The 15,157-nt window shown below is 41.6% G+C and overlaps 1 protein-coding gene across 1 annotated transcript in view; it reads right to left on the minus strand.

Moving 5' to 3' along the window:
- The window catches only part of LOC140489154 (NACHT, LRR and PYD domains-containing protein 3-like), a 72,827-nt gene that overhangs the window by 23,322 nt on the left and 34,348 nt on the right, over positions 1 to 15,157 (minus strand). Inside the window, exons 8-10 of the mRNA XM_072588379.1 lie at positions 11,377 to 11,544; positions 8,437 to 8,523; positions 970 to 1,137 (exon numbers count right to left, since the gene is read on the minus strand). Of these exons, the coding sequence (XP_072444480.1) occupies positions 970 to 1,137; positions 8,437 to 8,523; positions 11,377 to 11,544 (423 nt within the window). The remainder of the gene's footprint in view (positions 1 to 969; positions 1,138 to 8,436; positions 8,524 to 11,376; positions 11,545 to 15,157) is intronic.

The following is a 15,157-nucleotide window of genomic DNA, read 5'->3' on the forward strand; positions in this document are numbered from 1 at the left end:
TGTCCACCCGATCTAACCCTCTGATTATATGCCTCGATTAAGTCACATCTTGACCTTCTTCTCTCCAATGAAAACAGCCTCAGTTTCCTCAGCCTTTCCTCATAAAACCTTCCTTTCATATCAGGCAACATCCTAGTCAATCTCCTTTGAACCCTTTCCAAAGCTTCCACATCCTTCTTCTAATGCGGTGACCAGAACTGTACACAATACTCCAGGTGTGGCCTTATCAGTGTCTTATACAGCTGAAGCATGACTGCATGGCTCTGGAACTCAGCGCCCCCCCCCCCCCCCCCCGCCCCATCCACCAACACACCATATGCCTTCTTCACAACCATATCAACCTGGGTTGCAGCTCTCAGGGATATATCCACCTGGACACAGATCTCTCTGTTTGTCGACACTGCCAAGAACTTTACCATTAGCCCAGTACTCTGCTTTCCTGTTACTTCTTCCGAAGTGAACTACCTCACACTTTTCCGCATTAAACTCCACTTGCCACTTCTCAGGCCAGCTGTACATCTTGTCTATGTCCCTTTGTAACCCACAACATCCTTGGGCACTATCCACAACTGTGCCTACCTGAGTGTCACCTGCAAATTTACTAACCCATCCTTCTATGTCCATATCCAAATTATTTATAAAAATGACAAACAGCAGTGCCTCCAAATTGAATCAGAAAATTTTCTTGTAACACTTAAAGTCCTCTCCCCTTAAACACTATGGCAGTCCCAGTCTATGCTTGGAAAGTTAAAATCCCCTACCACAACACCCTATTATTCTTGCTGATAACTAAGATCTCCTTACACATTTGTTTCTCATTGCCCCACTGACTATGAAGAGTCTAAACTACAATCCCAATAAGGTGATCATCATTTTCTTATTTCTCAGTTCCAACCAAATAATAAGCATTAAGCCTTAAATTCAATGAATCCAATTCATAATTTTTTATGAAGTATCGTAACTACTCACTGAATATCCTGTAGACTCTTGCAGGTCTGTATGAGGCGGCAGAGAAAGGGAGCGGATTGTTCTGTGAAGGAGTTTGCCTCCAGATCCAAATGTGTCAACGACTGCTTTGAACTGAGAGCAGAGGCAAGATCCTCAGCACAAGAATCTGAGAGATCATTATCAGCCAGTCTGGGAATCAGAGAGAGTAAAATGAGAAATAAGGATAAATCCAGTGTTCCCAATGACAATAATAATGTGAAGTGTGAAGTCCTCAAGATTTGATTTAGAACTTGCACTGATCCTGCAAAATTAACATCAGAGTCCCATCTGCTTTCATCAGAACTGGAAAAAAGCACCAATTGAAAAGGATTTAGCAACATAGAAAGAGGAGGGGATACAGAGGGGAAAAAAAGGACAGAACAGAAGTGCACTCGTGATTAAATGAGAATAGGATAAGGGTGCAAAATAATCTCTGCATCCTTACGTTCTTGCCCAGAGATGCTAGGAAGGATAATGGGATAAGTCAGTGGAGCAAAAAAGGAGTTGGTGCTGGTGTCGAAGACAAGGGTCATGATATCACTGGAAACTATGAAATCCTGTTAACAGGATTGAAGTCAGGAGTTGTGGCGATGTGGGCAAGGTATGCACTAAAAACCCTTCAATTTTGCACACCACTGGGTCTTCAAGAGTTCAGTGTCTCCTGCAAACACGGAGATGAGAAAGAAAGTGCCAAATGATATCAAAGCATTTTCAATTACTATGTTTCATATAGTGAGGGGTCCAAGAGATAGTAAAGAACACTCAAAGAACAGCACCAGGGCTAACAAAGGTAGAAAAGTCCATAGGAGAGTCATAGAGACATACAGCAGAGAAACAGACCCTTTGGTCCAACCCGTCCAGATATCCCAAGCCAATATAATCTCAGCTGCCAGTACCTGGCCAGTATCAGTATCGCCTCAAACCCTTCCTATTCATATATCCATCCAGATGCCTTTTAAATGTCGCAATTGTACCAGCCTCCACCACTTCCTCTGGCAGCTCATTCCATATACTTACCACCCTCTGCATGAAAAAGTTGTCCCTTAGGTCTCTTTTATATCGTTCCCCTTTCACCCTAAACCTATGCCCTCTAGTTCTGGACTCCCCCACCCCAGGAAAAAAAACTTTTTCTATTTATCCAATCCATATCCTTCATGATTTTATAAACTTCTATAAGGTTACCCCACAGCCTCCCACGCTCCAGGAAAACTGCCCCAGCCTATTCAACCTCTCCCTATAGCTCAAATCTTCCAACCCTGGAAACATCCTTGTACATCTTTTCTGAATCCTTTCAAGTTTCACAACATCTTTCCGATAAGAAGGAGACCAGAATTGCACACAATATCCCAACAGTGGCCTAAAAAATGCCCTGTACAGTCGCAACATGACCTCCCAACTCCTGTACTCAATACCCTGACCAATAAATTACATTGAATGGATGAGACAGTCAACCTTAGTTGACATTCGCCTGCATTACTGAATCCCGAGCTTCACTTGCACACATCGGAGATTGCCTTTTGTGGTGCCTTGGGCTCTTCATATTATGTAGTCTCTGCTTAACATGGACTCCAGCTCTTGACTGTTCAAAGCAGCATAGAACTCAGGGCTTTTTTCATTGTTCAAAAAATTCTCCCACTGTACTCCAAGTTACACAGAACCCAACACACCATCAGGGCACAGGGCTTTTTTCTGGGTGTCTCCCTCCTCTCCAAATATGTTCCATAAAAATGCAAATTGGCCTACCTTTCAGTGAGTACAGCTTGCTGTTGTTTATTCTTTTATCCATTGCTGGCAGCATTTGTTGCTCATTCTAATTGTCCTGAGCGCTACCTTGGCTTGCTGCTGCCCACCTGGTGTACATGCATCCACAACGCTCTGAAGGTTGGGCTAGGATTTGGATCCAGTGCCAGCAAAGGAATGGCAGTATTGTTTCAAGTCAGGTTGGTGTGTAGCTTAAAAGGAATGTACAGATGGTGTTGGCTTCATGTGTTTGTCTCCTTTGCTCTAAGTGTTGCGAGATATCTGTGCGTTACAGCAGTGAATCTTCCATACAGTTCACACAGCCAGCAGAGTGCTTTGGTCATGGAGTGAGTGGATTCCTTTGTTCCCTGGAAGAGGTTGAGCTGCAAGTGTTGTTGGGCCAGCACTGATCCAGACAAGTGAACAGCATTCTATCATCCCCATCTTGAGAATGTTATCCACCATGTACAAAATTTACATGCTTTGAACTACTTGTTTAGTGACATTTCTATTAAACTATTATCTCCTGTCATCCATTACTAAGCCTAAATAGAATAGGCAAAGCCTGTAAAATCATGCAACAATTTTTAAGTATCGTGGAAGCTAGCACATTGAGGAGGGATTTATTTGTGGTGGTCACAGATCAGTTGTACTTTAAGAGTGAAATTCCTACCTGCTGATGAAGGCTGCTATATGCTCTGTGAAAGCTTTGTCTGATGGATACATGAATGCAGTCAATGACACATAGCAAAGGCTACAGGCCCTGATAAGCCAACTACAGGACAAAAGACAAGTGCTCCAGAATTGGTCACACTGCTTGGCAAGCTGTTCCAGTACAGCTCGAACATTGGCATCTACCTCACGATGTGCAAATCTGCCCAGGTAATGTCCTGTATGTTAGAAGCAGGTCAACTCTAACCCGGTGAATTATCACCCCATTAGTCTAGAACAAAGAACAAAGAAAGTTTACAGCCCAGGAACAGGTCCTTCAGCCCTCCAAGCCTGAGCCGATCCAAATGTCCTGTCTAAACCTGTTGGTCAATTCCTAAGCATCTGTATCCCTCTACTTCCCACCTAATCATGCATTTATCCAGAGGCATCTTAAATGAATCTCCCGCGCCTGCCTCTACCAGCTCTGCTGGCAACGCATTCCAAATGCCCACCACCCTCTATGTGAAGTACTTGCTGCATGTATCCCCCTTAAACTTTCCACCTCTCACCTTGAAAGCATGACCTCTCGTTACTGAATCCTTCACCCTGTCTATACCCTTCATGATTTTATAAACCTCAATCAGGTCCCCCCTCAATCTCCTTTGTTCTAATGAAAATAAGCCTAACCTACTCAACCTTTCTTCATAGCTAGCACCTTCCATACCAGGCAACATCCTTGTAAACCTTCTCTGCACCCTCTCCAAAGCGTCCACATCCTTTTAGTAACGCGGTGACCAGAACGTGCACAGTTTCTAAATGCAGCCAAACCAACGTCTTGTACAATGTCTACTCTCAATCATCAGTCTAGTGATGGAAGGTGTTATCAACAGTGATAGTGTTATTGATGGCATCACTCGTACTCGCATCTGCTCAGCAACAGCCTGCTCAGTGACGCCCAGTTTCAGTTCTATCAGGGCCACTCAGCTCCTGACCTCGCAAATGCTTGGTTCAAACATGGACAGAAGAGCTGAATTCCTGAAGTGAGGAGAGAGTGACAGCCCTCAAGACTGCATTTGAGTGAATGTGGCATCCTGGAGCCTGCACAAAACTGCAGTGGGAGTCTCCACTGGTTGAAGTCATATCTGGCACATAAGAAGATGGCTGTGGTTGCTAAAGGACAGTCATCACAGCTTTAGAACATATCTGCAAGTATTCTTCAGCGGGATGTTCATTTATGAAGCAGCTGTGAATTGTTGGGTCAATGACTTTTCTTCTGTCATAGGATCAGAAGTGAAGACCGTCACCAATGACTGCACAGCGTTCAGCATCATTCACACCTCCTTATATACTGAAGCAATCGATGTCCAAGTGCAGCAAGACCTGGACAATATCCAGGATTGGGCTAACAAGTGACAAATGACATTCACACCAGACAAATGCCAGGCAATGTCTATCCCCAGTAAAGACTAAATAACTACTTCCCTGGGTGTTCAATTGTGTCACCTTCTATCAACACTATGGAGGGTTGCCATTGACCAGAATTTCAACAGGGTTCACCATGTAAATACAGAGGCTACAAGAGCAGGTCACACGCGAGGAATACTACCGCACGCAAAGCCTGATTTCACAAAGCCTTTCCACCATCTACACAAATCAACAGTGTGATGGAATACTCCTGATTTGCCTGGATAGGTGCAGCTCCAACAACACAAGAAAGTCAACACCATCCAGGGCAAAGTAACCCACTTGAATGGCACCACATGCACAAATGTACACTCCCTTCCCCACCAACCCAGTACAGCCATGGTGTGGCGATGCCAGTGTTGGACCAGAGTGGACAAGATCAAAAGTCAAATGACAAAATATTGTCAACATTACAGGTTTATTTGAAATCACAAGCTTTTGGAATGCTGCTCCTTCATCAGGTGATGTGACGAAGGAACAGCGCTTTGAAAGCTTGTGATTTCAAATAAACCTATTGGACTATAACCTGATGTTGTGTGACCTCTAACACTTGATAGCAGCAGTTTATATTACGGACAAGATACACAGCAGAAATTTCCAAAAGAGATGTGGAAGGTGCTGTGCACGTATATGGCCACTTCCATAGAGAAGGACAAGGGCAGCGGATATTTGAGAACAGCATCACCTGCAAGTTGCCCTCCACACCATGCACCACACTAATTTGGAAATATATCACCATTCGCACAGTGTCACTGGGTCAAAATCCTGGAATTCTCTCTGTAACAGCATTGTGGATCTATCTATAGCACATGGACTGCAGCTTTTCAAGGCAAAAGCTCATCACCCCCTTCTCAAGGGCAACTAGCGCTGGTCCAGCCAGCAACACCTCCATCCCTGCACCTGTGGTAACCTAATGAAGCCCCTGAGCCATACAGCCAAACTGACTGAGGGGCGACCTTATAGAGGTTTATAAAATCATGAAGGACATGGATAAATAGACAAGGTCTTTCCCCTGAGGTGGGGAAGTCTAGACCTAGAGGGCAGTGGCAGCTTTTTCATGCAGTGAGTGGTGCGTGTATGGAATGAACTGCCAGAGGAAGTGGTGGAGGCTGGTACAATTGCAACATTTAAAAGGCATCTGAATGGCAATATGAATAAGAAGGGTTTGGAGGGATATGGGCTGGGTGCTGGCAAGTGGGCCTCGATTAGGTTGGGATATCTGGTCAGCATGGATAGGTTGGACCGAAGCATCTGTTTCCCTTCTGTACATCTCTATGATGATGACTTTATGACTGAACTGGTGCCAAAGCTCTTGGATTGGCTGGTATTCTTAAAGAAAACACTAATCCATGAAGAATTAACCTGAGGTACAGAAATTCAGTGCCACAGTGACTGATAATATCAATGTCATGAGGCATTCACCACTTCCCATAGGGCTCTGTTTATCCTCCATCTTATCACGTTGTTCGATAATGACTTCTCTGGAGAGGCATTGACTGCAGCAACAAAGCTGCCCAAACACAAGCAGGAAGCCTCTGATGGTAAAACTGTTTAGCAGGTAATGCAGTCTATGCACAAAAAGGGTCACAGTGTTCCTTACTCTAATTTTCTGTGCTCCTTTCCCACCTAAAGGGCTTGCAGTAGTTAATGGTTAAATTGTCAATCATATTGTCAGCACTCGTCAAAGCAAATAGGAACCACACAGGTACAAAGTCAAGTGTGGTGTCTGGGAGCTGCACTGTAAACACGATAACACATGATTTGGCAAAATATAGACAATGTCTGTGTAAACAGAGGGAAAACATTTGATCACATAAAACACATGGATGATGAAACATGAGAACTACAATATGTAATACTGTTAATATTTGTTTGAGACTTGTAAATGCCTATAATCCTGTGGAATTGGTTTTATCTTTCAGGTGATAAAATTATCTCTTCTTGCACATGCATGAAAATAAATGATTGATATGAACCTCTGGAAACAGACAATGTCAAGTTGAGACAAAAGATTTTGATGTAGTCAGCAAGTTCTCATGCCACACCTCCTGAACTATCACTGTACTGAGGCAAGTATGTATTCATTTACCATCAGTGATTAGGGCAGAGAGCTGCACCAGGCAGATATGGACAGGATCGAAAGAATCTCAATGAGGTATCAGGACTGGACTGGTGAGAATGGAACCATGCAGGTGGGTGTGAGACTCAGGTCAGAGGGAGAAGGTAGGTCAGGAAACGAAGATGCATAGGCAAGTGAAATGATGGTTGCCTGAAAAAGAAATTGGAAAGTGTATTTTCCAACAAAGCCAAAGGTGAATTGATGCTGATAGGGAAACTAAACCGTCATTGGTGGGCGGGCGTATGTTTGAAGGAAGACATTGCCCCTTGTTCTCCATTCCCAGAATGCAGCCTGGAGTCCCAGAATGAAATTGGGATAGACAATAGAAAGAACAAAAGGTGAACACAAATTGCTTCCAATGAAAACAATATTTTTAAAAATAGGAATAAATTAAAGAGCATCCATTATTTATTTGAATTTGGATAGATTGTGAAATGTGAAATGCCTACAGAAATTAATAAGTTGCTTTTGAAATCTCAAAATGGTGAGGTGTTAAGTAGGAACATTGAAGTGATATTAGTATCTGGAATCAATTCAAAACGTTTGATTTCTGTATTAAGAATACTTTATTGAATTGTGAAAGCTCCTGAAGGCTCATGAATAAGACAGAATGGCAGTCATGAATTGCCTCAATTAGAAGACATGACATAAGCAACAAATATGCTTTGAGAACAAGAACTAATTTATTATAGTGAAATTTAATTGAGGATATTGATTTGGAAATTTAAACAAGTTAGAGCGAAGGCAAGTGCAGATGAAAGAAATATAGAAGGGATAAAATTCGGATTGGAATGATTAATTGTTTGGGAACTATAATAATAGTAAGCAAGATCAACAAGTCAGATACAATTTACAGGGAACGTTCCAGAACCAGGGACCGGGGGCAGACAGGAAGGTAAATTTCCCATTTTATCTAATTTTGTAGATAAATATTCATCCCTCGAAAACAATACTTCATGTACAAGTCTAATTTCAGATTTAAAAAACTGTCTTCAAAATTAACCTATATATAAATATACATGGTAGTTAATGAGGCAAGATTGAGATGATAGCACAGAGACAGAAACCTTAGACAAAACATAACGAAATTGACACTGAGCCAAAAGAAAGTAAGATTCAGCCTGTTAACTCTCTTCACAGTTGGTCATGAATCAAAAATTCAAGATTTTGCTCTTATAGACAGAAAGGCCATATTCAATTCATCTTTCCCTTGTCTACAACTATAATTTGATGCAGATGCAATACATTACAGGATTAAATCTCAATGTTAGGAGTCCCAAAAACCACAAACAAATGCAATTTTGTCTTTCTTTGCATTCTACCCCACCACATCCATTTTAGTTACTGTTATTTGACATTAATGCTATTATAGATACCAACAATATAACATGACATATAACACTATTCCTGATGATGATGATAATAAATAATGTCAGACATCCGGTGATTGTAAACAGTCTCTCTCTGGTACTTACCCCAGCCTCTCAATTTTACACTCTGGATTCTTCAGAGCTGCACACAGTAATCTCACTCCAGAATCTCCCAATTTATTTTCACTCAGTCTAAACAGCAGGAAAAATGTATTAATATGGATTACATTTACACTGGTAGGCTGAAAAACAGAAGCTAGTTTTGGCTTTGTATTAGTAGAAAAGCAATTTTGCTGTATTTTTGATTGTGGATTTATGGACCAGACCAGATCCTCTTAAAACATTTCAAGAAGGTTGCCTGACCATAAATTTGCGAGTTGTTTTAAGCCAATGTAGAGTGGATATTCCAAGAGCGATGCAGCTGGCCCAACTACTCACTTTCAAACAAAACAGAATTTATTTACAGACTACTGAATAAAACAAGCAAAAGAAAACAGAATTTAGAATAACAGCTATTTGAAAACTCGGACACACGATATTCCCCACAACTTAACAAAGAGCTGTCCTGGTTTTCTACAACATCCTCATAAAAACACCCTTGGGCAAAAAAGGTCAATTCAAACCCAGGTTCTTACAGGAAAGATGTTAGAGAGAGGGAATCAACGTGGGAACTGCTGAATCAGGGAGCCTTTTACCCTAGCAGCTCCAAACAGTCTGCTTGCTAAAACCAAACCAAACCAGGGTTAAAACCCCTGAAATGGCAGAACTGACCACTCCCCTTTCATTTGTACAAGTGGTTTAACAGCTCATTTCACTGACTGCTGCCTTAGGCAGTATCTGTTCACCAAAACCAAAGTGGCTTAATCCAAAACATAGCAGAACCTCTGCATTATACAACCCCTTTTGAAAAAACAAGGACAACATACATTGTTAAAGGCGCAGCATCATTACAGATTGAAATAGAAAAAGGATGGTGTTAAAACTGAAAAGTTTGAAGCAATTGCAGCACTAGAAAGCAGTGACATTGTAAGTTACATTTACACTGCTGCTTTGTCAGTGAGGATGACTGACTGGTACCACAGAGTGCCTACACAATGAGACTTAGCCTGCAGCAAGTGGCTGATTGGTTTGAGGAATGATGACGAGCTGTGGATGACAAGGGTCACCTGTCTGCCAACAAATGTGTGACTGGCTCCTGGGGAGCTGAACAGCTTGTGGATGTGAACGACACTGCCAGAAGTCTTCAGATCTCTTGAAGAGGAGGTGGTGTGTCTCACTGCAGTAGGAAATGCTTGAAGCTTGAGGAAAGCCAGTTTGTTTCTCATTACCATTTGTTGTAAGGTGCTGTTTTTAATTAATAAGTCAGAAACTGACTGCTTCACAAATCATAAACTCTGTGCCTCCTTCAGTGAGAGAAAGGTGACCGAAGAACAGCAAGTCCTGGCAAGTAAAAACATCTTAGTGAACTCAATGGAGAGTGGCTATTGCTTTATCTTCATGTTTCTTTTCGCCCTCCATCCGTAACACCATTTCTTTTATTCTATGTGTGTTTGTCTGTACGTTTGTGTGTATAACGGGAGTTCAATAACAGTGTTAGAGTTGTAATTAGCAAAATTATACAGCAACATCAATTTCTCAAAAGTTTTAGTTCTGATATCCCTCATATCATCTGCAAAGTAAACTAATAACCCACAAAATAATTTTATTGCTGCATCTTCAACTGTAATCCATTAGGTAACTGCAAACATTCCTTTGACATCCAATTACTGGACTCAAACACATATTAAAAGAAATAAGATGTCAGCATTGATTAAAGTAATACATATTTTTAAATTTGTTTCCTCCTTTTCTCTTTCTGCTTTCTTGTATCTGTTTACAGGTGTATGTGCTTGCATATGCATCTGTTCTCATTTATGCTCCTATCATCTGTTTCTAAATCAAGCTTTTTGTTTTCATCAGTGTGATTTTGGCAGTTACTTAAAAATTGAACTTCACAAACATGGATTTTTGGGGGAGATAGCATGGCCCAATTCCAAAAGGAAAATAAACTGAAACCGTTTTTGTTACAAACAGAAGGGAATGGTAAAAATAATTCAACTTTTTCTGTTCACATCAGTATCAGCCCATAATAATCAGATTTAATCTACAGAAGCTCAGTAACTAGTCCTGCCAAGTTAAATAAAACTTCTCTCATTTCAGATGTTTCCAAGTCTGGAAATTTATGACAATGACACAATTTTCCACGAATTAAATGACAAAGTAGTGAGTTATAATCAACTCCATTTTAATCTTCATCCTATTTTAGGGAGAATAATATAATTAAACTATACTAACTGCTGCTATAAAATCTATTCTGCAAATTTCATGCAAGGAAGAAATTTTATTCAGTCATTACATTGTTGAAATATCAGTATCTTTTGGTTTGTCAGGAAGGGGAGTTTGTCACTTTGTTCAGCACTCAACACACTGCATGTTTATTGCCAGTGGGTGCAGTTCTTGTGATCTTTCAAGGGAGTTTCTAGGAGACCCCAAAACTCCACAGATGCTCATGTATGGGAGGGGACTGTCAAAAAATCCTGTTAACACTGAGATTTTATCAGAGACTGTCCCCCATGGGCAAGATCCTATGTCATGGTTAAGGGATGATTTTGAGCTTTTTTTAAAAACAGCAGGTTCTTTTTACTGAACCGAGATGCATTTGAAGAATTAGACTCAAAAAAGTCATCTTTCGAATTTCACAACCTAAAGCACTTTCCATTTTTGGTCAGGAACCAGTGTATTATTTCCAATGACACATCAGTTGTCTTCCCTCATGGTCAATGCAGCTTCAGATCAATCTTCTAAATTAGTTGTATTGTTTTTCGAATTTGTTATTCACAGAATTGGTGTTTAAAATACTGCGTATATTTAATATTATAAATATGACGCTCTCTCACTTCATTTCACTGGAGTTCATATTTTCACAATTCTATCTAAGTTTTAAGCCTAATATTTAATGAATCCACGATGCTGTTCATTATACTGAAAATTAACATCAATACTCACACAATCTCCCGGAGACTCTTGCAGGTCTGTATGAGGTGGAAGAGAAAGGGGGCGGATTCATCTGTGAAGGAGTTTGACATCAGATCCAAATGTGTCAACGACTGCTTTGTGCTGAGAGCAGAGGCAAGATCCTCGGCACAAGAATCTGTGAGGCCATTATGACCCAGTCTGGGGATCAGAGAGAATAAAATGAGAACTGAGGGTAAATCCACTCTTGATGACCTTGAAGCCTTTAGATTTCACATGATTACAGTCTTATTAGATGTCACCTTGCTGTATAGGCATTTTAAAATTAATTCTGAGAGAACACATGACAAAAATTCCCTTCACTTTTGCACACCACCGTTTCTTCAAGAGTTCATTGGCTCCTGCAAACAGTGAGAATGAGAAAGAAAGTGCCAAATGACAAAACATTTTTAGTTACTGTATTTCATATTGTCGTGGGTGCACAAGATAGTAAAGACATTCAAACAACAGCACTAGGGCTAACAAAGGGAGAAAATCTTTTTCTACATCTAATGGATGAAAGGGTCAGCCTCAGTTGAAATCCACCTGCACGACAGAATCTCGAGCCTCACTTGCACACATCTGACATTGCCTTGTCTGTGATCCCTGGGGCTCCTAATTATGTTGTCTCTGGTTAACATGGACTCTCACTCCTAATTGTTCAGAAGGGAAGGAACTCAGGGTTTTCCTCACTGAAAAAACTTCTCCCCACTGTGGTTCCAAGTTACACATACCACAGCACACAGGACTTTTGCTGGGTGTATCACTCCTCTGCATGTGTTCCACAAGTAGCTCAAGTACCCTTCGCAGGAGTATAGCTTGCTTTTGCGTATTCTTTTAAGCGTCTCTGGCATTTGTTGCCCGTCCTAATTGTCCTCGAGTATGTATTTGTGAGCTACCTTGACTTGCTGCTGCCCATCTGGTGTATATACATCCACGATGCTGTTCATAAGGAAGTACTCGAATTTTGTTCCAGTGACAGCAAGGGAGCAGTGATATGGGTCCACGCCAGGATGGTGTGTAGGTTGGAGGGAACTTGCAGATCATGCTGCCTTCATCTATTTGTATTTAATCTTCCAGGGAGTAAAGGATTTACGAGATATCAATGTCCCAACTGGACAAAATGCTGATGAGTTACAGCATGCATCTTCCATCCAGTTCACAAAGCTAGCAGAGGGCTATGGTGATGGAGTGAGTGGATTCCTTTGTTCCCTGGAAGAGGTTGAGCTGTAAGTGTTGTTGGACCAACACTGATCCAGACACGTTAGCAGCAATCCATCATCTGGAGCCTCGTAAATGATGGACATGCTTGGGGCTAGTTCAGTGACATTTCTATTAAACTACCAACTCCTGTCATCCAGTACCAAGGCTTAATGGCAAAGAGAGATGCTGAAAAAAGTCAAGCATCAAGAATTGCCACAATTTGTAGGTATTGTGGGGGTTTGCACAGTCATGAAGGATTTGTTGATGGTGGTCACAGATGAGTTTGAATTTGAGACTGAAAATCATTCCTACTGACTCTGTGAAAGCTGTCGGATGGACACATGCATGCAGTCAATAGTAAACAGCAAAAGCTATGGGCCCTTACAGCATGCCGACAATAGGTGTACTCCAGAACTTGTTGTATGCCTCGCCAATCTGTTCCAATATAGTTACAATGTTGGAACCTAACCCAGCTCAAGGAAAATTGCCCAAGTATAATCTTGTATGTATAAAGCAGGAAAAACCCTCATCACTTCAATCTACACTCCAATCTACTAGTGATAGCACTATTGATGACATCACTAGTACGAGCCCTGATCAGCAATAACCCGCTCAGTGACATCCAGTTTGGGTTCTGCCAGGGCCACTCAGCTCATGATCGCATTACAGTCTTGGCTCAAACATGGACAAAACAGCCCAATTCCAGAGGTGAACTGAAAGTGACAGCCCTCAGCATTAAGATTGCATTTGTCTGAATGGAGCACCATGGAACCTGAACACAGCTAGAATGATTGGGAATCTCCACTAGTAGCAGTACGATCTGGCAAACAGGAAGGTTACTGAAGGTCAGTCATCTCAGCTCCAGCTTATCTCTGGAGGAGTTCCTCAGAGAGGTGCCCTTGGCCCAGCCCTCTTCAGCTGCTTCATCAATGACCTCCCTTCCATCACAAGGTCAGAAATGGGGACATTCGCCGATGACTTCACAATGTTCAGCACCATTCGCAACTCTTTATATATAGCAACACTTACACCTGCACAAATGTGTACTCCCTCCCCCATCAACAAGATCTGAAGTCACACGACACAAGATTATAGTCCAACAGGCTTATTTGAAATCACAAGCTTTTGGAATGTTGCTCCTTCATCAGATGAAGTGACGAAGAAGCAGCGCTTTGAAAGCTTGTGATTTCAAATAAGCCTGTTGGACTATAACCTGATGTCATGTGACCTCTAACACTTTATAGCATCAGTTTATATTACTGATAAGATTCACGGCAGAAATTTGCAAAAGATACGTGGACAGCACCTTCCACATCGATGACCACTTCCATCTAGAAGGACAAGGGCAGCAGATACTTGGGAACCCCCTATTACCTGCAATTTCCCCTCCAAGACATTCACCATCCGGATTTGGAAATAAATTACCATTCGCACAGTGTCACTGGGTCAAAATCCTGGAATTTCCTCTGTAATAGCATTGTGGATCTACCTACAGGACATATAGAAGGTCAAGGCAGAAGCTCATCACCCCCTTCTCAAGGGCAAATAGTGCTAGTCCAGCCAGCAACACCTCCATCCCTGCACCTGTGGTAATCTAATGAAGCCCCTGAGCCCTACAGCCTAACTGACTGAACTGGTGTCGAATCACTTGTACTGGCCGGTGCTCTTAAAGAAAACACTGATGTCACGAAGATCCACAGACTGAGAATTACAACAAACATCTGCACAAGATCTTTGGAATTAAACTGAGCTCTGGAAATTCAGTGCCACAGTGACTGGTAATATCAATTGGCATGAGGCATTCACCACTTCCCTGAAGGCTCCATTTATCCTCCATCATATTTCGCTGTTCAATAATGGCTTTTCTGAAGAGGCACTGCCTCCAGCAACAAAGCTGCCCTAATACAGGCAGGAAGCCTGATGGTAAACATATTTAATGAGTAATGTAGTCTATGCACAAAAGGGTGCTTTCCTGTGTCACTTTTTCTTTGATCCTTTCTCATCCAAAGGAGTTATGGCTAGTTAAGGGCTACTTTTCAATCATATTGTCAGTAATAGTCAAAGCAAATGGTAACCACAGAGATAAAAAGACAAGCATGGTGTGCAGACGTTGCACTGTCAGCAGGATAGCATATGCCTTAAGCAAAATATAGACAGTGACTGTGTAAATGGGGGCAGGAAATTACATAATACACATGGATGATGAAAATGAGAACTGTAATATGGAAGATTGTAATATTAGAACAAAGCTCGTCAGTATCTATAATGCTGGTTTTACACCTCAGCAATAAGACTAGCTCTCCTTGCGAATGTATGAAAATAAAATGATCATGAACCTGTCACCTGAGTTTCCTACCAATTTGCTGAGTTGATTCTGGTGGAGTCAGGAGGATCTCAGGCCACATCATCAGAACCATCACTGCATTGAGACAAATATGTTTTCATTTACCACCAGTGGTGATGGTAGAAAGCTGCACCAAAGAGTTAGGGACGAGACCCAAAGAATGTAATGTAAATTCAGGATAGGCCAGGTCAGGGTGGAACCAAGTAAGTGGTAACTGAGTGGGACAGA

This window comes from Chiloscyllium punctatum, chromosome 18 (assembly GCF_047496795.1).
Source record: "Chiloscyllium punctatum isolate Juve2018m chromosome 18, sChiPun1.3, whole genome shotgun sequence".
Classification (NCBI taxonomy): domain Eukaryota; kingdom Metazoa; phylum Chordata; class Chondrichthyes; order Orectolobiformes; family Hemiscylliidae; genus Chiloscyllium; species Chiloscyllium punctatum.